General features: G+C 41.6%; 1 protein-coding gene across 10 annotated transcripts in view; it reads left to right on the top strand.

Annotated features, from left to right (window-relative positions):
• The window catches only part of FAM13A (family with sequence similarity 13 member A), a 132,944-nt gene that overhangs the window by 94,718 nt on the left and 12,737 nt on the right, over positions 1-25,489 (top strand). For 9 of the 10 annotated variants that reach the window (XM_057418011.1, XM_057418006.1, XM_057418010.1 and 6 more), the window contains 9 exons: positions 2,563-2,749; positions 5,603-5,679; positions 6,380-6,422; positions 11,514-11,664; positions 19,295-19,508; positions 19,842-19,980; positions 21,077-21,158; positions 21,290-21,510; positions 22,846-22,929. In XM_057418011.1, the coding sequence (XP_057273994.1) occupies positions 2,563-2,749; positions 5,603-5,679; positions 6,380-6,422; positions 11,514-11,664; positions 19,295-19,508; positions 19,842-19,980; positions 21,077-21,158; positions 21,290-21,510; positions 22,846-22,929 (1,198 nt within the window). The remainder of the gene's footprint in view (positions 1-2,562; positions 2,750-5,602; positions 5,680-6,379; positions 6,423-11,513; positions 11,665-19,294; positions 19,509-19,841; positions 19,981-21,076; positions 21,159-21,289; positions 21,511-22,845; positions 22,930-25,489) is intronic. The other variant, XM_057418008.1, reaches the window with a different exon arrangement.

Below are 25,489 nucleotides of genomic sequence, written 5' to 3'. Positions count from 1 at the left end.
AATTGTTTAATTACAGTATTTGTTGCTTTTGTGGAAATTCACAAGCCTATGTCCCTATTGCCTATAACTTTCTTTAGATAAAGACATTGGGTTTAGATACTTTTCTGATTTCCAAATGTCTTCAGAAATGAGATGAAGCCTCCTTTTTGTATATGGAGGCACAGCTTATGTCTGGGTTTATTGAGGAGACTTGGGCATTGGTCTGAAAGTAGAAAAATCTTCCTTTTGAGTAATCAGAATTTAAGAATTATTATCCACCCTGTTACACAAAGTTTAAACATGATTTAGTGGTTAATTACATTAAATGTCCGTCAAAGAGTAAAAATAATACCTATTTTTCCTTTCATACTCCTCTACTTGTGGCATTGTACCACTTTGTGCAGTACAAATATGTTGCCACCACAGCCTTAACAGCACTTGACCAAGGCATATCTATCTTTGAGGAACAAAGGCTTTGCAAGGCCACGATCTATATTCAATACTTACACATACACTAGGTTTTACCCACCACTACTTGTAAAGAATGTGTGTTCTTGGCTGAAGTATTGGTTTGCTAGGATTTCAAGTTATATTCCAAAATAACATCTAGTCTCTGAGGGTTTTCTCCTGGGTGCTGAATTCCCCACGTCCTATTGGATCTGCACATTCCTATATAAAGCCACTTTTATACAGGTGCATAACCTCATGTTAATATTGCAGCCATGTCATTTCACAGAAATTTATCAATGCTACTGTTGTAAAAAAAAATCCATGGTTATAAAAATCCATTTACATAGTGACTGAAAATATGCTGTGAAGGTGGACTGGGAAATTAGCACTTGCAGGTCACCAAAGTATCTGGCAGCAGCTCTGAAGTAGTTTTTCTTGTTTAGTAGCCCTGCTGACAGGCTTCTCAGGTAAGTAGGTCAGAGACTGGCTAGCGTACGTGTTTGGAAGCATATAGTACTGCAGGGCTTCTTTTCAACAGTGCATTATAGAGCCACCTTTGCACATGGTTGACACAGTTGTTTAGGTTCAGCTGGAGCCGAGGATTTAAAGCACGTCGGAAGTTTTGAATGCTGGCTAGGATTCAAATTGTTTTCCCTGGTTCCCTTAGGTCAGATTGCTGGAACTCCTTTCCATGAATTATCAAAATTGGGAATTCCTTTCAAAATGTCTTTCAGTTGTCACTGTTGTTTTGATTGTCAGTGATTTCATCTCCTTGCCTTGTGGTGATCACAAGAGGATTTGTAATGTCACAAGATGGGACTTCAGACAGGAAGAGTGTTTATCACAAAAACACATAGGTGAACTCCCAGGCTTTGCAGGCTACATGATCTGCAGGCTGTGTATATGTAATTGATCTGCTCAGAAGGTTATAAAAGCTTCCACAAAAGCAAATATATTATCTTTGAAGTTTAATCATAGATTTATAATACCTTTTTGTATTTCCCTTCCACGAACAAAACCTAGAGGTTCATGATCTAGAAAATTGTTGAAACTTTCTGGTTTTCTTTTCCATGCTGGCACTGTCCAGATACTACGGAGTAACTGGTTTCTTGTCCCACCTGTACAAATCTAGATAAATTCTCCTGATGTTTGTGAAAGCAGGCTTTGGAGTTGCACAGCACTGTACAAGGCAGCCACACATACAACAGTTAGCAAACATCCCAGTTTCAGTGTCAAGTATAAGCAGCCTGCATTTAGCCTCTGGCAAGGTAGGATGATGAAGAATGAGATGCGCTGTGCTTCCCCTGTTGCCCTAATGTGTTATGTATGTGTCTTCATTATTGTATAAAGTAGAGAGAAGACTACTAAACAGGCTCTGAAGAAACAACTGCATGCTGAAGGACCCAGCAGACTAATTGTGCAGAGCAAGATAAGCCACACACCAGGCTTCTGGAAAAAAGACACAAACCCTGCTAGTCCAGAGTCCAGAGTCCCAGCATCACGTGCTGACTTAAGGCTGCCTGTCCCACTTCCAACGTAGCAGCACAGTTCTCTGTCCTAGCAGTTGTGTTGCTGTTGCAGAGATGCATTCCCTTTTCTGTTCTGTGTAATTCCTAAATAGGAATTGAGCTTTTAGCTAAAGTACCGCTCAATTCCAAAATGCTCTTACATTTAACAATATGAGTAAGGAGGTCGATTATGCGCTGTCATGCGCCAAAGGAGATCCTTGGACCACAGCTGTGAATCAGTTTCTTAAATTGAAAGCACGTGTCTCAAAGGAAAATACACTGTGTATTCTCTATAAAAATACCACAGACAGCCAGGAGCTAGTCCAGCTCAATATGATTCTCTGTGTTGACTTTAGTGGGAAGTGAATCAAGTCCCAAACATTGATCCTCATAGTTTCTCACCTGAGATACATACACGTGGCTTTCACTCCTCAGTGGGATTTAGCATTGCACCGTGTGTGTTGTTTGCTGCAGTAGGAAGAACCAGAGATACTGGTTTCATAGGGCGTAGGTGATGTTGCTGGAACTGCACCAGTCAGCATAATGTATTTCTCTATTGCTACCATAAATGTAGCGGGAGAGTGTTTTAAACAAGCTCTTGTTGTAACATCCCTTTTCTTTTTAGGGAAGTCATCAACAAAGAAAACATTCCCTCTGGATTCAGCAGTCTTGAAGACTGTATTCTAGCTGCTCAAGAAGTAGAAAAATTACAAGACAACAGCTCCGGATATCTTAGTGAAAGGAATAAACCAAAACGGCAGAAATCCAGCACCAAGCTCTCGGAGCTTAATGACAACCAGGACAGTCCTGTGGTAAGCTGACATGCTGCACTATTTGACACCTAGGACTAGAATAGGAAAGTGTCTTTTTAATTTCTCTGCACGTCTGGTTCCCTTGAGTAGTCATTTTTGCCTGCAGTACAAGCATAAGTGGCTGTTTTGGACTATGGGGAACACTGGATTCCGCACTTACAGCCTTTGTGATGAAGCAGCTGAGAAGCTGTATTTCTGCTATGATCCTCTTACTATAGTCGTTTTTTCTTTCCACAACTTTTTGCTTTTTTTGTCTGAATTCAGAGAAGCATGTTTGGAAAGAGAAAAAGGAAGTAAGTCTTCTTTCTTTCAAAAGTCTTGCAAGGGGGTTGGAACTTCAGACAGTTTCATATGTTCAGGTCAAGTTTATTTTTATATTTCTCCTAAGTTCTGAAACTGTAGATGGCAAGTGACGACTTGATAACAAGATGACAAAGGTGTTTTATGCCTTTTCCCTAAAGTCTGTGTGTTACTGCAATTTGCAAAACACTTTAGTGTGTTGATCCAAAAGGTGATCCCTCTAGCTAACTTTGGTGGAGGAGGTAAATGGCACTGATATAATGTCCTAAAAATCTGGAATACTGTGGAATTTGCCCAGCATATTCTTGTACAACCTTCACAGTAGAAGATAGTTTGCCAACTTTTACATGCTGTAGAATAAAACTGAAATAAGCTTTCTTCTCAACCAAATGAAACACAGATTATAGTGTCAGCAGCTGAGAAACTGTACCATGCTTCAATGCAGGGTCCGCTTACAGTGGCAGAAGTGTTATGCATCCCTGTGCATGGCACCACAGCTAGTAACAGTGAAAGCTGTGGGAAAAGACTGTCCTTCCAAGCTATAGGGTGTTTCCTTCAGTTGTACTTGAGTAAGTTTTAGAGACTGCTATGAGTTCTTCTTAGTATGATACTGTGTTGGGACTCATTTTGTTTAGTTCACAAAATTGAATTGATCTAGTGCCCTTACGCTCTGCATTGATTCTAGAGAGAGGCTAATTTGGCTTCCTTTGTGATAAAAAGAATGCATGCTGCTAAAAATTTTAGGCTGTGCTTAGATTTAGTGCTCAGTATCAGTAACCTTCTCACGTGATACTTCATGAAAGCACAGTGAGATAGACACACTCTGTGTCTTTGCTTGCAGCAATGCACTTTAAGACAGGTAAAGGTCAAGTGCTTACACTCTTTTCTGCACCTCTTCTCTGTACTTGTGGAGTGTGAAGCAGTTTAAATGTAAATGAGAATTTGACTTGGGATTTGGGAAGGATTGACAGAAGTGTCTACTTTTGTTGTGGACCTGAAAAACAATCATAAAGTCCTAAAACATGCCCAGAAGAAATATCCTCAAACCTACCTGTGTCCAGTGGACTTTGCCTCCCATTGAGAGGCAGAGACTGAAAGGAACATAAAATAGACTAACCTAACACAAAAAGCCCTTTGACCAACATGACCATCAGTGTGCTTCTTGCTTACTTTGCTACAGAAAGCATCATAGGGGGATTGTCAACTAGGAGTATTGTTATGAAATAGCTTGCAGAGAGCATGATGCTGTTCATTTTGAAGAGCAAAGGCTACTTTTTACGTTTTCATGAGTGTGTTTATTTCATACTTGCATTTCAGAAACTGCCAGCAGGATATGTGATGGCTTAGCTTTCTTTTGGCTACATCTTTACACGTCAGATAATGACACAAATTAGACTACCTACTTGGAGTATCAAAGGACATAACCTGCACCTTAACATTTGCTAATAGGCCTTCATCCTGTAAACATATTTGTGATGTATCTTCTTAGGCACTTTTTTCTGAACCTTCCCACTTTTCAAAGCATGAAAGAGCGTGTAGGACAGTGCATGGAAGCTTTCCTCTTAGCTGTCTAATTGCATCTGACTCAAAAGTGTAAGTCGGAGGTGGAAAAATTGTCAGTTCCACAAACCAACCACAGAGTATTAAAAGCTTGTAAATGCATTACAGAAACATGGTAACCAGGTACCAGTAGGACTTGAAGAATCACATTAAGCAATGCTGGAATGCCTGGGCTGTGTCACCTTATGGGGCTGGAGGTGTAGCAAGTGAGAGGGGGTTGTGACTGCCCCAGGAAGTCTGTGCACACAGTTCCAGGGGCTGGGGCAAGAACCACATTCCATTCTACTGTCTGACTTGCTCCTATTTAAGAGGGACTTTCTCAAAAAACAGGGTAGAAAACCTCCTGGACATGTGCCCAAAGTGGCAACATGACTTGTCTTCACAGTGCTCTCTCAGGCTCTTAGAGGACAACAATGTTAAAGTTCCTAATGGTAGCCAAGACAAATTTCGGAACAAGTTGTCATAACCAGTTGAATTTCTTGCCCTGCATTCATATTTTAGCACAAGTTATCATTATCTCTTGCATATGGCAGTCTCTTGCATTGTTCTGCCCATTTAAGAGGAAACTAGGGAAGGGTTTGGCTGAGAAGGGAAGTTTTTTCTAAGATAAGCATAAGGAGTTCTGCTGGAAAGATGCTACAGGTGTTGGTACCTGCTCTTTCAGGACTTGTACGTACCACAGAATCACTCTCAAGCTCAGCCTGTCAGTCTGCAAATATGGGAACTGGCAGGGTACTATGCAGCATAATTCTGTTAGACAGACAACAGAGGTTGTCTGATGAAAGATAAAGCAGTGAGCAGCTGTTGTTTTTTGGCAGGTTGTGGGCAATAAAATGCGGGGTTTGTTATAAATGTGCAGCAGGCAGGACTCTGCTTGTTGCCTTGTTTCTAGGAGTCCTGGTTGATGCTTCTTTATTTGATCTGTTTACTGGCCTACAGCTTGAATCTGTTTCTCTTATGTATTTTACTGCTTTAACATTTACTGTATTACAGAGTATGGAAAGCTTTAGCTCATCCAGGCCTCTAGACAGAACAGAACCTGATGACATGGAAATTTTATCTGAAGAAAGGTGATTTTTTTTTTTTAATATATATATGTTTTATTTTCCCTGTGTTTTTAGTACAGCCTAAGAGATCTTCCACCACAGGCTATAAGCATGTCAGTTATGCTGCAGAACAGCATTACCCACTGTATTAGTAGGATGGTATGGAGGCACTATATATGTTGTGTTGGCTCTGCTCAGTAGCATACGCCACCAAGATTCTTCTCCCAGCCTGTTAGGAAAAGCACTGAAGATGCTGATGGTGCAGACTTGGAAAGCAGTCAGCTGTGAGCCACTTGAACCAGCAAGCTCCACACAGGTGACCGCAGGGCCGGTCTCACCCAGCTTCTTGGTTGGGAGTACAGCCCTTTGTGTTTCCGTCTTCTACAAGTGCTGTAACAGCCCCACTCTGCTTGACTGAGGTGACAATTCCCTCCACAGTTAACGTTTGTTGGGAGAGCTGTATTGGTTTGGATTAAGAGCACTGGAATTAAATGACGTATTTTTCATAAATAGCTCCTGAGAGGAAGCAAAAATGCATAGTTTATCAGCCTGAAGTGCTGTAGCCCAGAGTGTCCCATCGTTTACTGAATGAATTAGTAAGTGTGCAGCAGTAGCTAGCACCTAAAAACCTGTGTGTGTAGAAGTCCTGCTTGTTTTTGTTACAAGGCAAGTCTGGTTTTGTATTTGTAATATGTTGGTTTGTTTTTGTTTTGTTTTTTTGTAGCAAAGAAAGTGAAAACGATGAGGTTTTTTTCAGGCACTCTCAGGTTGGTATTTTTTGGGTTTTACGTTTCAGTTTTGTGGTCTCTAAATGGGCTTTTTATTGAGTAGAAACAAGTAGTGAGGCATATAGTTCTGTACAATTTTGTTTCTCCTAGAGAAATGCTGTTAGCATTTGCTTTTCCTTTTCCTTCATTCTGCTTTTTACTTACATAATTCAGGGAGCATCTCAATCACTGAGGAGTCTGAAAGCATTTGCTTCACTCCCTTCAAACCCTCCTTGCCAAAAAGGGAAGTGTCACTGAAGTTAGCGCTTTGGTTTAAGTAACACAAAGTTCCCTTACTAATCATTGCAAACAGGGTGTGTGACTGGTTATCTCCCAGGGTAGTAAGATTAGCTTGTCTCTCTTCATTTCTCTAAAATCCTTTGGCCTTTTGTTTATGATTTCCCAATGCAGCCTGTTACCTTTGAACATCGGTGTCTGTGATTCATTTGTCTTAGAAAACTGGATAATCTTCTGCTTCTTTCCTAAGGTTGGTGGTTGGGATGGATGTCAGGAGGGGAGACGTGACATTGTGGGTGACAGTTTTTTCCCCAACTTTCAGTTTCTGCTCAACAAGCACCTCCTGCCTTCACTTCATGGTGTTTTTCATCTAACTGTTCAGCAAAGCAAAGATTTAGGTTGGTTTAGGTGGGTTTGCAGTCACTGGTTCATGTAGGTTTGCTTGAAACACTTCTAGACAGCTAAGCATTTATAACACTGGGGAGAGTTATCTGAAGCACCTCTGCCTCAGTTGTGCACCCGTTTTAGAGGAGCACAGTAAAACAGCTGTGGACAATGCCTGTTTTCTCTGGCCATCTAGAGTTAACTGAGGCTGACAGTATTCTTAAACTAGCCTCCTCTTGTGGTTTGTTGGGTTTTTTTACAAAAAAAAGCCGCTATGACATTTTTTTGCCTTGAAAGGCTTCATTTCTGATAGGTATCATTTCCATTTAGCAAGAAAGGTAAAAGATTACTTGCTACCAGCTGTGCTTTGACCAGCCGTGTTGTAGCTGCAGAAGTTCATGGGACACTGAAATATGTTACCTCTGCAAGGGGTGTTCAGTGCTGCCTTTGATCACCACTCTGACTGGGCTTAGATGAATCTCCTACTTTGCTCCCACAGGATAGTAATCCCCAGTGACCCAGCACTTGCTTGTAAGCTGTTGTGTTTTCTGGAGCTTGGATTTTGCAACACCTTGTCCCTCACGTACTGGCTTGCGTGTGGAGAAGGTGCTGTCACTGCCATGCCACACAATACTCCCATTAAGCTTTTAAATTAGTCTGGGAGAGGTATATTTGAGTATGAAATCGTTGTCTTAAAGTAAACTTTTTAGCAAGAGCTTTAAAATTTACAATTTAAATTGCAGGAGAAGATGTGGCCTTAACCAGAGATCGTATTATATAGGAATTACAAGGTCAAGAAAATGTTACATTCCTGTAGGGTAATTTTACATTCCTTGTCCCTTATAAGCCTTTTGCTTAGGGCAGCTTAAAGACATACCTTTAGTAACAAACAACTCATTCAGGATGAGGAAGGGCAGGGACTTTCTTACTCTCTTTCTCACCCTGTCTCCAGTCTGAAGATACTAGCAAAGATATTTTGAATTTGTCATGGTTACCAGTTGTGCAGTCTTGGGTCTCCATGAGGCAGTAAAAAAAAACTCTAAATACATGTCCTGAGTTTGTTTTCAGTGCTTCTGTAGCCTTCATAATCTGACCTTGGAAGTAGCTAAGCTCCAGGATATAGACTGTGATTTGAAAAACACAGGTTTTGATAAGGGAAGGGTGTTTAAGCAACAAGTGTAGAGGGGGATTGGTGTGACTCAGGAGGAAGTGAGCAGAATGGCTTCGTTCTTGCATCAGATTGTATTACAAAAGGTGCTTAAGGAAGCTTCCTGCTAGTGGTTGTAATGGATGATCAGATGTAGGGAAAGCAAGCCTTTTAAATAAAATTGGTTTGAATCCACATGTAATTGAACAGAATACAACTCCCTGATCAGAATTCAAAGATCCTTCTGTTGCCATTTATTCCTAGCTGCTTGAGCTACTCCTTATGCTCCTTCCTTTGGAGCAGGGAGAATATCCCCAAGTTACTTAGACCTGTAGTTACTGGTACCTGCAAAGCATGGGGCAGAAGGAGCTTCTAAAAAGCAGAACTCAGGTGCTTAGTTTGAAGTTGTTTGTTTGGGGTTTTTTTAGGGTGGGGTTTTGGTTTTTTTTTGGGGGGGGTGTTGTGGCTATGTATGTAATATCTGCAGTGCACTGTGACTGTCAACTGCTACTGAGATCATCATCTTGCTGTCCCTTTGGTTTGTAAGAAATTGAGGGGGATCCATACCTAAAGCGCAGTAGTTCCCCGTACTGGATTTTTGTCTAGGAGGTTGGTGATTAGTGGCATCAGAAAAACAAATAGGAAAATAAACAGTGGGAATACTGAATTATCTACCACTCTATGGGTTTGGAGCATTATGCAAAGAAGGTTAAACATCTGCTTTCTGGAGTCTCCTGGGTTTGTATCACCATTGTTTTTCAGAACGCCTGATGATTTATTCATTGTATTAGGGACTGCATCAGTGAGCAAGGACAGGAGAGGAACTGGCTGTGGGCACAGCACAGGCCTGTTTTTAAACAGCTTTTAAGTGTTTCCAAGAACTGGAGTGGCTTTAGAAGGAAGAAGACATAGATATGATCTTTCTAATATATCTGTAATGAAAATGTTTACCCATCTGGGAAGTGCCTTTATATCTGCTCCAGATGTTATTTAAGAGCCTTAATAAGTCTGGAAATTGCACACACCTCATGGAAAGACATTTAACTGTAATTAGTATCAGTGGTGGTGGTGAGATGGTATTTTCAGGTTGCTTCCTTTGAAATCGTTAAAATGTAGATAGGTTCCTCTGTTCACACTTCTTAACGTAGTTAAAAATAGCCCCTATTTTGAAAGTTATTGCTTTATGTCTTTCAGCTTTAAAATACCATGCTGGCAATTTAAATGCAGTTTATCAGCTGGTACAGTTTGTTCTTCAGTAAATGTAGAAGTCTGCCTGTTTCTGGCCACTGACCAGTCTCTCTGTAATGTATGCTGACTAGATCCTGGCAAGAAATTTGTTACTAGTCCTTAAAGAAATATCTAAGTCCTCCCAACCTGGAAGCAGCTTAAAAGGTATTGAATGGTGAATTAGCATTTTTCCACATAAAGCTCTCACAATAAACACATTTGGAATCAGATTTAGTGTCAAACTGTACGAGTTATTGCTGCTTGGCAAACTGTCATCTAGTGTTTCCTTTTGTTATAATGTTTCAAAGAGGTGATTTACTGAAATGAAAAGGAAATACAAACCTTATACAAATACAATGCACAACACTCTTTACAGTGTTCACCACCCAGGTTTTTAGAGCTGTAGAACAGCCCAGGTTGGAAGGGAACTCAGAAGATCACCTGGTCCAGCTTTTCGTGGGAAAGGGGGATGAGATTATCCAGCACTCTGTCCAATCACAGGGATTGATGGGACTGAATCCAGATAAAAACATTTGTATGTTTTGTCTGCTGGGCAGGTTTTTTCCCCTCTCTACATGAAGCTTACTTGTTTTTCTCTGTTCAAAGGGAAAACAAAAAAAACCAAAAAACAACAAAAAACAAGACCCAAACACACACATTGTTAGCTTTATGCAGATGAAAAAAATTAAGTGTGCTTTAGTGGCATGTATTAAGGCTATTGATTTAGTACAGTTTGGCCATGCTTCTGGATTCACAAGTAAAATATATTCAAATGTGCCAGTTATTTTCTTCAGGCCCGTTTTCTTCACACATCAGCATATGCAGATTGCTAATTAATCAAAATACCTGCAGGGGGCAAATCTGCATGTTGTTTACCTGCTAGACTACATTTGAGAGAATTATGCCTAAGCTTTTCTTAACAAGATCAAATAGTTTATGTAGTAATGTTATGCTGTCTATTCGGATAGCTCTGTGTTTGTTGGTAGGTTTGTACATATCACACTGCATGTTTATGTACGTGCTTTACACTTCCTTTTCCCTGCTGCCCTCTGTGAGGCATTACAGCTGATTTGTTCTAGAGTGACAAAACTGCTCGTGTCATCAAGCACTGTTTTGGACACGCGCACTGTGTATCTGATTGGGGGAACGGCAGTGATTTCTGCATAAATGCACACAACGTGTGGTATGTGCAGGGGTAATAGTGGTGAGACAAACAGCAGTTACTTCCAGGTAGTGCTAAATGATGAATCATTTACTTGACGGCATTCTGCTTTTTTTTTTTCTTTTCCTTCTAAGTCATTGGATGCTTGTGTGAATTTTTTGGCTTTTTCCCAGAGTCCACACTGCTTCCAGCCAAGATGCCAAACCCCACTGCCATTTGGATTTGCGCAACACTGCTTTAATACCCAGAGCTCCTCCATAAATAGTTCTGCTCTCCCCACGCCCAGCTAGAAAACAACCACAGGAAATCGGGGAATGTGCAGCCAGCACAGCTTAGCTGGCACTAATTGATCTGAGCCAGCACAGCTTGCATGAGAGCATTCGTGTACGTAGCCTGCACTGCTTGCTGTCTGCGGCTGCTACCTCAGGAGCTCCAGTGCCTGCTTTTTAGAAGACACCATATTGCTACAGCCTTACAACGGCAGCAGCATTTTTGTTGTTGCTCGAAGGAGTTCTGCTCCTATAGGAAGTGTACGCAGCACACCCCACCCCACCCCCCCCCTTCCTTTTCTCCCTGCCTTCCTCCCTCCCTTTTCATCCCAGTCGATTATTACTTGAGGCTTTTTAATCTGCATGCAGTTGTCAGGGCAGGCAGTCTCAGGAACTTGCAGTGGCTTTCTAAAGAAGGAAAAATTCAAGAAAGGCAGATGGAAGGATGTTTTTACCAGTGTGAGTGAGCAATTAGTACATAGGGGTCACTGAGCAGGGGATTTGAATTTGGAACTGGAAACATCAGGGTCTGTTTGTTTGAATCTTTTTAGCTAAAGGCATGAGCTTACTGCTGCTGTGACTGGAGGTTTTGGTTTTTTTTACCTCCTCTGCCTCCTGAAACATTTTTTCTTTCTCTCTCATTCTGTGGGTGTATGGGAATACAGCTGACTTCAAGTATGAAGATTCAAGAGCATCCAGGCATTCCTGAAAACAAGTTGCAAAGAAATCAAGATGCTGATGAACAGGAAAACAGCTTTGTGTCAGAAGTGCCTCAGCTGGATTTGACAGCACTATGTGATGACAACAACTGGGAAGGTAGGATTGTGTGATGGCTGGTTGTATGAGTGAAATGAGAGAGAGAGTAGGGAAAACTGAGTGGGGTGGGTATATCATGTTACTGTGTTCCCTTGACAAAAATAACAGGAAAGCAGTTTTGTCTGAATATGGAACTGAAAGTTTGGTGAAACTGGAAGCAAAATACTGGATGGGTACTAATTCTATTGTCACTTATAGGAAGAAAATTAATTGTTTTATTCTTGAAGTTAATTTCATGTGCTGTTTAGTACTGTTAAGTCCCTTAGTGTTTCAGGATAGCTTATTTCTTGGCAGCTGGTTACTCAAGTATTAAGCTAGACTGCCCTACACTTCAAAGAAACTCTGTATTCCCCAGTCCAGAAAGAACTTCCTTCTTTCTGCTATCCACTTCAGTCAGTGTTCGGAAATAATGTTTTGGATCTGAAAAGCACAGCTGGAAAAAAGGCTGTCTATCTGCTACTGTGTCTTTTGATGGCTCTTACAAGCAACAACTTCTATGTATGCTGTAAAAAAAATCTGATCACCAGCTTGAACAGCAGTGTTAAATTGCATGTAGTTTAAGTTATTTCAATACTGTTTCTTAGCTCTTGTCTCCAGAGTGCATGCTTGGTTGGCTGTTTGCACTGACTTAAGAGTGGGAAATCTGGGAAGATTCTCTGGGTGCCATGAACCTCAATTTCATTTGAAATTGAGATGACTTTAAGGTGTCCTAGCACTTCCAGGATCAAACCATTTTCCAGTTACTGTGTATGTGTACAAGCAAGAATTCTTCTGTTAGTTTGTGCTTTAGGAGTGAAAGAGAAGGGCTTTGACAGGGAAGAAACAGGAAAATGCGAGTATGGTATTTCAATAAAGCAAGAGAAGGAAAATGTGTAACTAATTTACTGCTCAAAAAGAACAATCTCTGAGGTACACTGAGAAGTTACATCCTCTGCTTCAGCTTCCACAGCATACATGACCTAGTATATTTTACCTTTCCCTCTAGGAGGGGAGTAGTTATGATGCTTTGGGCGTGAGTGAGTGAAGTAAACCCATGGCCATGGCTACCTTTGGTTCAGCCGGGCAACTAGTCATCATGGACAGGAGAGAATTTCTTTACTTGCTCGCTAGGCGGGGATTCCCTAGGTGGTATCACTAAACATGCAGCGTGGCTGATCAAAGGGCCATGGAAGGGCTCCCAGGAGGCCTTGGAAGCCTTATGTGTTTGCTGAAGTGCTAATTAGCATTGGCCTGCAGGGTCTCAAGCCAGGGTGAGCATGTCTGTGTTCTCAGAGGTGATGTGTGGCTTCAGCAGTCTTGTGAACCTTTGGAAATAATGACTTTTTTTTTCTTCCTGGATTACTAATTGGAGTCATATGAATGCATGAAGGGGAGTACACAGCTCCTTTCTGTCTGCCAGAGGCTTTCTCATCATATGAAATAAGTTGTACTTCTTTGTAGACATGCTATTATGTTTGGATTCTAGCTTTCCTGCCCTGTAAGTATGACACAGGATTATGAGCATGTGTGACTGTGCTTGAAGAGTGCTGCTCTCTGATTCTTCCTTCCTCTGGTCTGTTCACATGTATTTCGCAAGAGGGGGAGGTGGGCAGTTGCAAAAGAATCAGCTGTCTATGGTGAGAGAGATGTCCTCTAAAATACATGCCTTCCAGAATCACCATTTTGTTGACGCAGATCAAAGAGCAGGAAAATGGTGCCTTCTGTGTCTCGGCAAGGAGACACCGAGTCTTTCCTAGCTGTGGATGTGAAATCAAGCTTGCAGCAACCAGGGGGGGGAAGAGCTTAATGTAAACTCTCAGACTTTTGCAGGTAACGGCAGAGTCTGTCAATGAGACTGGCTTTGCAAGGCAGGGTTTTATCACCCATCCACAGCTCTAGCAACCAGGGCATCCTCCCTTCCCCTGCCAGCCAGCCTGCATCACTCAAACCTTCACACAATTCTTCAGCATCCATGCTGCAGCTCAGGTTGCATTCCCAGTGAAAAGGGAAAGGACTGTGTCTCCAAATGCAGTAACATTTGGCACAGTGTGAGCTCTAGAAAATTTGGTAGGTCCATCTCTCGGTAAGCTACCCATTCATCCAGCACATAGCTGAGCTGACTTTTGGGAACAGGATTCTCTGTATCATACTGAAAGGGATAGGGAGCACCTAGTGATCAGGGCAACTAACCGCAAGTGTCTTGCGAGAACGATTACAGGTTGAGGAGCTGCCTTCAGCTGTAGCTGTCACTGTCTCCAGTCAGATATCAAGAAAGAGCAGTGGAGAATGGGCACAAAATTACACAAGACAACCTTGCCTACTGATTAGCTTTTATTTGTCACTCAGGCAGGCTATCCATCATGTTAAGACCAGAGCTGCCTTAAAAGCCCTTGTTCAGGGGCAAAGATAACTGGTACCAGGTGAGTTGGCAGGGTCCCCCTGCCTTTTATGTTGTGCTAGGAGTAACTTTTACTGGATTATTTCGTTTTTGTTTTTCTAAGGTTCACCACACAGTCAAATCTGTACACAAGAGGAGAAATTTGCTGTACTTCTTCATTCGGGATATGTTCCCTTAAAGCTGAGCAGAGAGAGGACAGAGAAGTTGGCTTCCTGCTTCATCTAGTGCATAGGCTTATGCTGCGCCATGTGCCCACCTTCTGCATCTGCCTTGTGTGCCCCAGCCAAATTCAAGTGCTGAATGCTTGCCTGGGTGCATTTCTCATAGCACAAGAGGATTATTTTACTAGTGTGCATTTTGTGCGTGCAAATCAAATAGTTTTATTCTAGGGCTGGGTGTGAACTGAGCTGTTGGTGAGAACTGGGGTGTCTGACTGCTGGGCTTGCCTGCTAAGTCAGCCAGGGCCAGCTGAGATGCCTTGTGAGCAAGTGCTTTCAGAGCTACTTCCATTGCAAAGGTTTTTAATTGTTGTGGATTATGTTTGAATCCAGTGCCCTGAGCAAGAAGGACAGAGTGTTCTCTCACAATCCAGTGCTATTGTGCAGATTTCTTACCAAATGTTTCTAATTCAAGCCCAGAACTTGCTATCCTGCCCTCAAGGAAAATCTGCAAGTATGTTGCTCTCCGTAACAGAGGCTGGTCCTGTCAGCAGCTTGGAGCTGAATAGGCAGTTCAGTAAATCGATGCGATGTGTGTGATTGCTGCCTACGTCGCCTGATTTCTAACACTTTAAAAGAAGTTCCATAGATGAGACTTCAAGCAGAGTTTGCAGTAAAAAACACTTATGAAACAATCAGCAGACATTTTTTCTGCAGACTTCTAAGCTTAAAGAAAAAATAAATAATAAAAGTAGAAGTTTAAAACACAATTTGAGTTCTCAGTGTTGAGAACTCAGGTGTTGCAGCGCTGAGACCCTGAGGGTGAAGCTGATCTACAAATGGTTTCTGCACTGACTAATTGATGCTTTCCCATTTAACATAAATAAGTAAATAAATAAAGAAAATCCAAACAGTATAACAACAGGGAAGCTGCATTTAGATTTCTTTTTTTCAACACAGTGGACTTAGATGTATCAATGTATTTGTGTGTAACCCTCGGGTAAGAAATCAAAAGGTGATGAAACGCAATGCATTTTTATTGCCGTATGTAGAAAAGAATAATTGCATTGTTTACTGATTTTATTTTATACCTTTGATATTTTTAAATTTTTTTTTCATTGTTTATTATGACATTATGTGATAAACAGAATAGAAAGTTGGCTTGCTTTAGCTGAGAGATGTGTCATCTCACTAACTGAAAAGGCATGGTAGCATTTTATTTTGGCCATTCTTTTTGATCTACATAAATAGGAAGAATACCTGCTGATGTATTCAAACAAGGATGTTTTCAAACAGTTATTTATAAAATGACTAAAATAGGTGGTTACTGAGCTAGTGAATGTTTTGGAGTTTTAAATTGCTTTATTCACAGCATTATGAGAGGCCTTTAAGAGGAGTCTTTTGACTGGGATTTAATACCAGGACCTCAGGTGTTGTAATTAGTGTAGACTTTTTAATCCCTCCAGACCTGCTTTGGTTTACAGCAGCTAAGATTTGGCCTCCTTTGTTTGTCAGATGAGTGTGTGTAAAAGCAGTGTTAGCAGCATACATCAGCTGTGTGGCTGCAGAGAGGAAACCAGGAGATGCCTGCAGCATTTTGCCAGCTGCAGCTCAGGTGGGATGTGTGTGTGGGCACCACTCTGTTGGTCCTGCAGCCCCCAGTAACCCTGTGGCAAATTCACAATGTAATGATAAAAAAAGTCAGGTTTTGTCAGCTAGATGGCTTGGAGCTCATCCGTAATGCACCAGTTTCGTACAATGTATCTGTCTTCCTTCTTGCGTGATGCAGGATTATTAATATCTCCAGCCCTCTATGCAGCAGGTTGGCAGAGAGGTTGTATTGCCACAGGCATATGTGTGCCTACAGAGTTCTGCAGAGCAGCACCTGACAGATGGCTGACAGCTTTGTTGAAAGATTAGCTGGTTGTGGGATTTTGAGAGGGAGTGCAGCACTTCTGAAGAGCTGCAAGCTCAATACCAGCATATTTGTCTTCTATATAGAAAAGGGATACCTAAAAGAATCGCGTTAAGAGTCAGACCAAGAAATAGAACATTATTCACCCTTTCTGTGCACTAGTACAGCCATGGTATTCCCAAATTATTTGCTTTTTTCATGAAAGCTTGTCATAATGGAAAAGGGGGGGAGGGGAATAGTACATGGAAAGAATGTGAAGATTACTAGGAAACAGAGTTTTCTCGGAGCAGGAGAGATCTGTTCAAGACAAGATGACAGAAGGGTAACTGCTCTGTCAATTCAATATCAAAAGAAGGTGAAACATTTGCATTCTTTATTGAGAATTTATTCTTCAATTAGCAGAAAGGGTAAAGGGTGACAACATTAATCTTGATAGCAGATACTTCAAACTTGAACCATTAAGTCTGGGAATTTAGGAGCCTTCAGAAAAGGCTCAACGCTTTGATGCTATCTTGGATGAATTAGTAACAGAAGATATGTATTCTGTTAAACAGGAATTGATTGTTCGTGCACTGTCAGAAAAAGTGTCAGCTTACCCTTAGCAGGTTCCTGTATATTTGTGCAATCCATCAATTCCAGTGCTCCAGCTAAAGCACTTGGCACTTGCCCAGTATGAGAGAGAAGGCAGTTGGACTACAGCTCTGGTCCACTTCCTGATCTAATGTAGATAAAATCTGTAATTCTACATACCTAAATATGTTCCTTAACTGTGTTATTTTCAGGGGAATTATCCACTTTGCGTGCAGATGGTATTTTTCTTCTAAATACTTACAGTCAGCAAGGGAAGGAAGTTACCCATGGAGTCAGGCCTTCCAGGAGCAAGGGTTAACACCAGCTGATTTTCTGTAGCAGCCATTTCTTCTGTTAAGTCTCAGATTTTTTTTCTTTGGGGACTTTTCCCCCTCTCCTTTTTAACAATTTTCTCCTTTGGAATGTGAGTTTCTATTTTGGGGCAGTGTTTTGAAATCAACGAAGTAGAAAGTACACATACTTCAGTCTCCATTAGCTTGCATTAAGTGCTTTATTGTCTTTGGGGGTTTGATCAGAGGTTCTTTGAGCCACCTCAGTTCCCTGAATGTTGCATGCTATCTGGTATATAAATCCACCTTGGGACAAAGTCACATGCACTGTGCATGATTAATAGTGGCTTTGTTAGCTGGTGTAGAAGCTTAATTTAGCTACTACTAAATATGCTCCTGATTTCTGCTAAGTTTATTCCGTTTATGTAAATTCCATGGAGATGTGATTTAACAATTTCCAAGAGCAAATTTTGTTTGGGAGTAAGAGTGTATTCCAAAAACTGGAAATGAAAGATGTCTGCAATAATTGTATGCTTCACTTAACCTCATTCCTGCTAGTCAAATATATCAAATTTGTTCCTATTGTGTTATTAGCCTTTATTTTACTACAAGAGATCTTGTGAGGGCCTTCCTGAAATTGTGAGCGATTCAGGGAAGCATGCGACACCACAGTGTCGCAGTTTGTCTGCAGCGTTTGCCCTTCATTTCACCTTCCTTCTTATCAGAATCCTTGAGGAAAACATTTCAGGTGTTAGGAACTGCCAAGGTTGAACGCAGATTAGAAAGAACTCATGTTTCAGAAATTAGCTGAGAAAAGTGCAGGCTGCATAAGCTTTTCAATCTGTGATAAAACGACTGACAGGCACTTGGGACTTGCACACCTCATCAAAGTAGCCTGTGCAAGCCAGGCTTGTATATGCTTCACTTATCACAACACCTGCAAGAGGTTCTTACGCAAAAACCTCCAGCCATCCCTTTTTAGAGCAACTTACCAGTTTGCATGCAGCACCAACCTCTAAGCAGAGGCATGCTATTTATATTCCTGTGCTAAAGAACAAGGGAAGAGGAGGACAGCATTGTTTGATGCTATGTACAGGCGAAATACCACTGCACCTGTCATAACTGAATTGTGGATGGTCTTGTGCTGTCCAAGTGATGCATGGGAGGGAATATTAAGCAGCATGCAATCCATTCTGAGCTATGAAAATGTTAACCTTGTTCAGAAAAGGGAAATGGTGCTTTTTTTTCAAAAATTGATAACTTCAAAAGGCCCTTCATGAAAGAAGAATGCCTATTCTTCTGCACTAGGCGCTGGAAATAATGAATCCACAGCTGTGCTACTGGTCTGGGAACTTTCTATAAGGTTTTTGTTTTCTTACTTGACTCTAGAACTATTTGTTAGATTTATAAGTTCAAAGCCTGGCTCTTAAACTGTCTAATCCTGTGGTGCTAAGTAGGAGCATGCAGATCAGCTTAGTAAACTATCTGAACAGAAAATGTTAGACTCCTTATGGCATCTGGAGGGAGTGATCACAAGATTGAGGCGATTGCTTTCTGTGGACTCCATTGTGCTAATCAGCAATGCTAAGTTGGGTTTCTCTTTCTCTCCCACTCCCCCATCTCCCTGTAGAACACTGCTTTTGCTTCCAGCTCTTTAGATTGCCATACTGTTAAGCAGGAGGATTGTACGTGAAAGAGAAAAGGGGGAAACTCAGATCATATTGCCATCATTGTTAATTTACAGGCTAGGCACCCCGTGGAACTGGTAGTAATGTGAGACACCTTTTCCTTTGCAGACCAGAAGAATCTATGCTTACTCCTTACCTTTGAATTTCTAACAGCAGGTGACAGGGCTGTGTTGGAGTGCTGAAAGCTACAGGGGGACAACTAATACGCTGTTCGTTTACAGCGTTTGTACATCCTGAAACTGAGAAAGAATCCTCTTGTAATCCAGTTGTCTCTTTTGTACTGCTGTGTGCCAAGAAATCTTTCTTGTCCAGCATATTTTTTTCTTCAAGGGTGCTGGCTGGTGATAGCTTCATTTGGTGTCAGTCTGTGGCAATTACTGACCAACTTTTGGGTACAGTTTTCTGTTGCACCTAGGAGGTTATTTGTGTTTAGTTAGAGTACCCATTGTAGACAAGCAATACTTTACATTGCTTTGCACCCTGGGCAGATGAAAGTAATGACCCAGAGAATGCCTGACAACAAGGAATCGCAGTCCAGCAAACGGGTCAGGGTTCAGTAGAAAATTTGCCTGGTGTCTGTTGTACATGTAAAACAAAAACGATAAAACCAGCCTTTGTCTTACTGTTCCCAGAGCCCATCCCTGCTCTTTCCTCGTGGCAGCGAGACGGCTTAGACTCAGATGAGGCTCGCCTTTCCCCACAGGCCGGTCGCTTAATTCGCCAGCTTCTGGATGAGGACAGCGATCCTATGCTGTCCCCTCGCTTCTATGCCTATGGGCAGAGCCAACAGTACCTGGATGATACAGAAGTGCCTCCTTCCCCTCCCAATTCTCATTCCTTCATGAGGTGGGTTGTGATTTGTCTGTGCTGACTCCACCACTTAGCTGTAAAGGGTTTATACAGTTGCATCAAGCAACATCTCTTTGGATCACACATGCCAGATAGCTATGCTGTGTTAGGTCCTTGTTTCTACAGATGGGAAACATGCTTTTAGAAAAGTTCTTGGTAAACTATTTGTCTGTGGGTTTGTGAATTAATATCTAGGGAGTTGGTGTTGCTGAAAGAGGCTGCTAGAGCATCTTGTGCTGTCATTACAGAGTAGCAACATAGCATTCTCACTTCTGGGAGACTGGCCTGTGGCTGTTTGGATAAGCTTTCTGCAATCTTTGTTCTTGGTAGGAGGCGAAGTTCATCTTTGGGATCTTATGAAGATGACAGAGAGGACCTTACGCCTGCACAACTCACTCGGAGGATTCAGGGATTGAAGAAAAAGATCAGGAGGTTTGAGGAAAAATTTGAAGAGGAGAGGAAATACAGAGTGAGTCTATAGGAATTAAGCATTTGTATGGAGAGGTATGCCTGAGCAACAAAGGGAAGGGACATCAGGGAAGTCTGTCAGACATACAGGAATCTTTAAAGCTTTTATAAGAAAAAATAAAAACTAAAAAAAAAAAAAAAAAGAGCTGCTACCCCAAAAAGGAGAATGCATCCTCACCAAACAAATTAACATTCCAGGCATTAGGTGCAATCAGTGCAGCACAAGAGACAGTCTAATGAACTCATAGGATTTTGATCACTGCTAAGACAGTGTGCCAAAAAGCACACACTCAGTGTGTAGGAATAGCTGTGTTTTGTTTGTTTGCCTATTTAAATTCAGGTTATGGGAAGCACAGTTACGTATCTCATTAGAATGATGGTAATCCCAGGACACCAGCGCATTGCAGAGGAGAGAGAGCAGCCGCCTTTACTCCTGAGCAAGAAGCCACAGTCAAGTGCTGCTAAGCAGTAGCAGTGTACTGTACTCTAATTATTCCTGACGTGCCCTTCCGATGCACAGAAAGCTTTTTAAGGAGCTAAAGCTCTACATGTGTGCATCTTTGTTGGTGATCTAAACCACAAAGGTTTGTACTGAAAGGATCTTTCCTACAGTAGAAAAGGGTGGGAGAAGTGCTCAGAGCTTGCTGTAGCTTAGCATTTGGGTTATTTTGGTGTCTTTGGATGTGAAAGATCTTTTGGATACACACTTTCTAACACTTCTCAAGCTGTTTATGCTAGGCTTCCTCTACTTTGGAGGTGCCCTCTTGTTAGGAAGCAGTAGACACAAGGATTCCAATGTGCATCTCTCCTTCTGAGCCACTCCTACAACTCAATGTCTGCCATCAACAATTTTGTGTTTTCTAAAAAGAAAGTTAATCTCATAATGCCCCTAACAGACAGTGTTGTGACAGGCAGCAGCAATTAAAGCAAGGTTCAAAACAATATGGTCAGGAGTATGCAGATGCCATTCAGAAGCCAGTGCCCATGCTCTGTGCTGGATCCAAATTCTGTTGTACCTCTTTGTGACACATGCTTGTTTCAGTGAGTCTCTCTTGTTGGTTTAACACAGATTCAGCATGACTGTTCTTTCCTCCCAGCCTTCCCACAGCGACAAAGCAGCCAACCCTGAAGTGCTCAAATGGACAAATGATTTGGCCAAATTCCGAAAGCAACTTAAAGGTGAGCAGTCACTGACACACCTTTGGGGGGCAGCTGAACTCTGCCCCGTTTAAATCTGATGTTAGGTGCAATCATATATCACATTTTAAAAAAGAAGAATTACTCATCTTCCCCCAAATGTCCCTGTTTAGAGTCAAAACTGAAGATATCAGAAGAGGACCTTGGCCCTGTTGTGCGTCAGCGGAGCAACACGCTCCCCAAGAGCTTCGGCTCTCAGCTTGAAAAGGACGATGACAAGAAACAAGACCTGTCAGATAAATCTGCCAAGCCTGCCGTGGAAGCAACCCTTGATTCTATCCAGAAGAAGCTTCAAGAAAAACGAACAGAGACAAACCGACCTGAAGACATTAAGGTACAATGTAGAGAGACCAGATTTAGGCCTTTAGCTACAAGTAGGTAACTCTTGGCTGCACAGTAACTTACGAAAGCCTTCTTGTGAAATGCCTTCTACATTTTGTCACAAAGTCTACAACGTTTACGCCTGGCTCACTTGCATTGGTTTCTTTCCTCTGCTTTTAGTATCCGACTTCTTTTTTTTCCAGAGCTCAGTTTCTGTTGAATGTCATCGTATGTTCTTTCTCTGATCCTTGTATATTCCAAGCAACATTTCTGAATTACTGCAGTGTTTCCTGCCCTGTATTTGGCTATTTCTGTTGTTATTTCCAAAGGCTTTTAACAAATTCTGAGTCTTCCAGTGATTCTGGAGATCGGGTATCTGTTTCCTTCTAGTTCACTCCACAGCTGAATGCTCTTCTTTCAGGGCATTTTATTGCTACTCTTCAGAGTTTCACATTGAGCTCTGCTAGCTGCTGTAATCTCTGAGGGTTATCAGCCGGAAGGTCTTTGTGTCTGAGGTTTGGGCAGCCCTGTAAGTGAAGTCCTTGAGTCTGCTGACATGTAAACTGTCCAGTGCTTTGCAAGAGAGGGGCACACAGCGTTGTCTTTGTTTACTAGATCTGCAGAAGATGATTATGCAAACAATGTGTGTTTGGCTCTTCTCTGATAGTAGCAAGAATCCACAGCCTGGCCTTTAAAGAGGGTCTGTGATAGTATTTGGTGCTGTGTTAGGGAGAGAAGGCTCAGTGTCAGGCAAGTTCAATGGGGAAACTCTGGCAAACTTAAGGAAGTCTCCAACTGTCTGCCCTTTCTTTGGCTAGGTCCCCTCAGCCTGTCTGCCAGAGCTTTTCACAGCAGAACTGGCAGAAGGAAACAGTCTGACTGCACTTTAGTTTATGGTAAAGTATGTTTGTGGCAGTCAAAGCAAAGATGGCAAGCTTTGCAAGAGATACTGCAGCTTGTCTCAGATTAGGAGAAAAAGATCATTTGTTTTGTTGTAGAATTTACACTTTGGAACTTCACTGAAAAAGAGCCACCATCATTAAAAGTTGCATACTGTTTTTTTTTTTAAAGCATACTGATAGTTGATAAATTCCCATTATGTATGTAGAATACCTTCATATGCAAAGTTTGTTTTTAATCTGACTGCATTGTGCAGAGGGTGCCATTCATGTTAACAGTCTCTTTTGCAGTATAGGTGGGAAAAGAGTACTGGAAAGCAGGGATGAGTCTTCAACACATTAATGGCAAAATGTCATTACTACGGTTATGCCACAAAACAGTATTGAGTCCAGGAATCTAACTCTGGGGGTTTTTTTCTTCTTCTCTCTCTCTGTGCCACTTTTCACAGGACATGACAAGAGATCAGATAGCAGCCGAAAAAGTGGCTCTACAAAAAGCTTTGCTGTATTATGAAAGCATTCATGGCAGACCGGTATGTAAAGCAGTGGGTTTATTTCAGAGTACACCTTGGTATGTTTTGTCTGTGGTAAATAATCCCCTTAATGCTCCTTTGATGTCACAGTCACTAGAACTTCTTGCTGTTCAAACCACACGTGCATCTTCTAATCCACCTCCCTGATCCTTCGCAAGTGCTATTACTGAGGAGTCTGTTCTCAGCAAGCTGATGTCTGCACACAGCGCTAGGCTTGGCAGATAGCTGTAGTACAGCATAAATTGAGAGGAGATTTCATTTCTCTCCTGAAAAACAAATGTTTTTTTTCCCATGTGCCAGTGAAAGCAAAGGACATGAGGTTTCTTGTACATTCAGTCTTAACAGAGAAAAATTATTTGTGAAGATAGAAAATTAAGTGTTGTATCCTATTGATCCCTGCTGTGGCAGAGACATGGTGGCTTCCAGGCCACTTCAAGTTGCATGAATCCCTCCTCCTCTTTCACTGATTACATTATTATCTTTGCTACCAACTGATAGGTAAAGTAACTTAGTTTCCGAGTGTTGCTAATCCCTTGAGCAGTGGCTTGGGAGCAGCAAATTACTGCTTATAAGGAGTGCTTGATGAGTGCAGCTGACAAATCTGTCATTCTGCTGCCACAAGGGATTCTGATCTCCTCCTTTTGCTCCTGAATTATTTCATCTTTTGTCCATTGTTTTAAGAAAAGCTCACTAATTTTTTTAAATGCCTTCATGAAGTGCTAATAATGTATAATCATATATGCCAGAAACTGAAAACAGCAAAGTTGAGTGAGAGGACATGCAGTTTTATTCTTGTGTAAAATAGAGAAAGGCCAACATAAGGGAATCCACTTCACCTTCCCTCTCTTCTTCATGAGACACAGTTTGCTTTTGCTGCTTTTACAATCACATAAATCAACAGGTGGCATCTTGAAGTAAACTTAATTAAATCTGTTTAAAAAGAAATCAAGTCCAGAGCCTAACTTGTCAGTGTATCTTTATTCTTTCTCCTCTTTCTGATGCTTTATTTATACAACTGCTTTTCAATTTGTTTTTAAGTAAGCAGTCTATACCTAGCAACACTGAACTGCATGGCAAGGAAGACTGCAGCTGATCAGCTTTTTCTGTTCCCAGCTCCTGGCACTGCAGCAGTGGAAAAGTACTGAGAGCTTGAGGAGAATGGGGATAGTTCAGCCAAGTTGGTTTTTTTTCTTAAAGATATTTAACTAAACAAGAAAAACAATGGAGCTCGGATTTATTGTGCAACTGGGTCTTTCTGCACCAGTTAAAGATGAACCTGAAAAGGTGGAACTGAACTGTTTTAGTTAAGCCAAAAATTTCATCTCTGCAGAAATTCTTGAGCAGCTTTAACAATGCAAGCAGTGGTCTACTGCTCAGCTGCTGCTCTTTTGCCATGTAGAGTGTGCCCCAGTGTTGTGTCAAAGGCTCTATTATTCCAACAGTCTTTTTGCATTTTGATGTTCTCCCAAAATATACTCAGGTTTTGCTGGTATTACTTATGTTTACCTAGTGAGACAGTTTGGCCATGTGCTCCACGTTTTCTCTCAGTTAAGAGTGCTGTAAATCAGTAGTGTAAGTCTGAAAGGCTGAGTCAAGCCCCATATCCTTAACTCCCAATGCCTAAATTAATTACCTTCGTTCTTTCTCCATACTGATACTCAGACACCGATGTGTGTATTTTAATTTTTACATTCTTCAACATAACCTACAGACTTTTTGCCCATTCCAAGGCTTATGTTTATTTTTCTGTACAGAGCACTGCTATTTATTGACTTTGAAATTTTGTTAATTGAAGGTTTGGTTCTCAGCCTAAGCCTCAGCATAGTCTTTTTAAGTCACAGAGACTGTATGAGCCAACAGCAGTGCTGTGCCTCCTGTCCTATTAACTGCTAACCTAGTAAAGCTAGGAATTATATATATTGATATATATAGGCTACCCAGTTTCTCCAGTTGTGTTCTTGATTGTTTGCATAGAAGTGTCCAAAGTTGGAGGCAACTTGCTAGCCAGTGAAAGTGAATGCAGATACATCAACACAAAACTCAGTACAGAGAGGGCTGAGTGAATTGTTTGATACTGCTCACATCCCTCTAATCCATGTGAGCTGCTTAGTCAACGAACAGCCAGCTTGAAGCTGTCAGGTGTTGAGGCCAGCCTGTGCTTCAGAAGTGGGGGACAAACAGGCCCTAGAGCTCAGACTGCCCATCTGTATGCCTCTTACCAGCATTTGGGATGTTTGCACTGAACCCAGAGAGGAATCAAAAGGTCTTCCTCATTCTTCCTCCCTATTCATCTGCTCCCAACATAAGAAACAGGCATAGTTATCAGGAGGAAGGTGTTATCTCCAGATTCTTAGTGTTCATCCCAGCCAGTCCCACTCCTGGCAGTAGTTACACCTGTTCTGCCCCTTGCAAACCCACAACCTCTCCTGCTATGGAGGGAGGATGTGAAAGCTTTAGAAAGCTTATTCCAGTGAAAGTCAACTGCAGACAGTTGCTTTTAAAATTTTCTCCCTGTCTCAAGCTGTGTTCCCTCTCCTCCTATTTCTCTTATAGAAAGGGA

The sequence above is a fragment of the Pezoporus wallicus genome, unplaced genomic scaffold (assembly GCF_028554395.1).
Source record: "Pezoporus wallicus isolate ANWC-B61680 ecotype Strahan unplaced genomic scaffold, APGP_CSIRO_Pwel_v1 contig_6999, whole genome shotgun sequence".
NCBI lineage: Eukaryota > Metazoa > Chordata > Aves > Psittaciformes > Psittacidae > Pezoporus > Pezoporus wallicus.
Note: the sequence above shows the minus strand (reverse complement) of the source record. Positions and strands in the feature narration are given on the sequence as shown.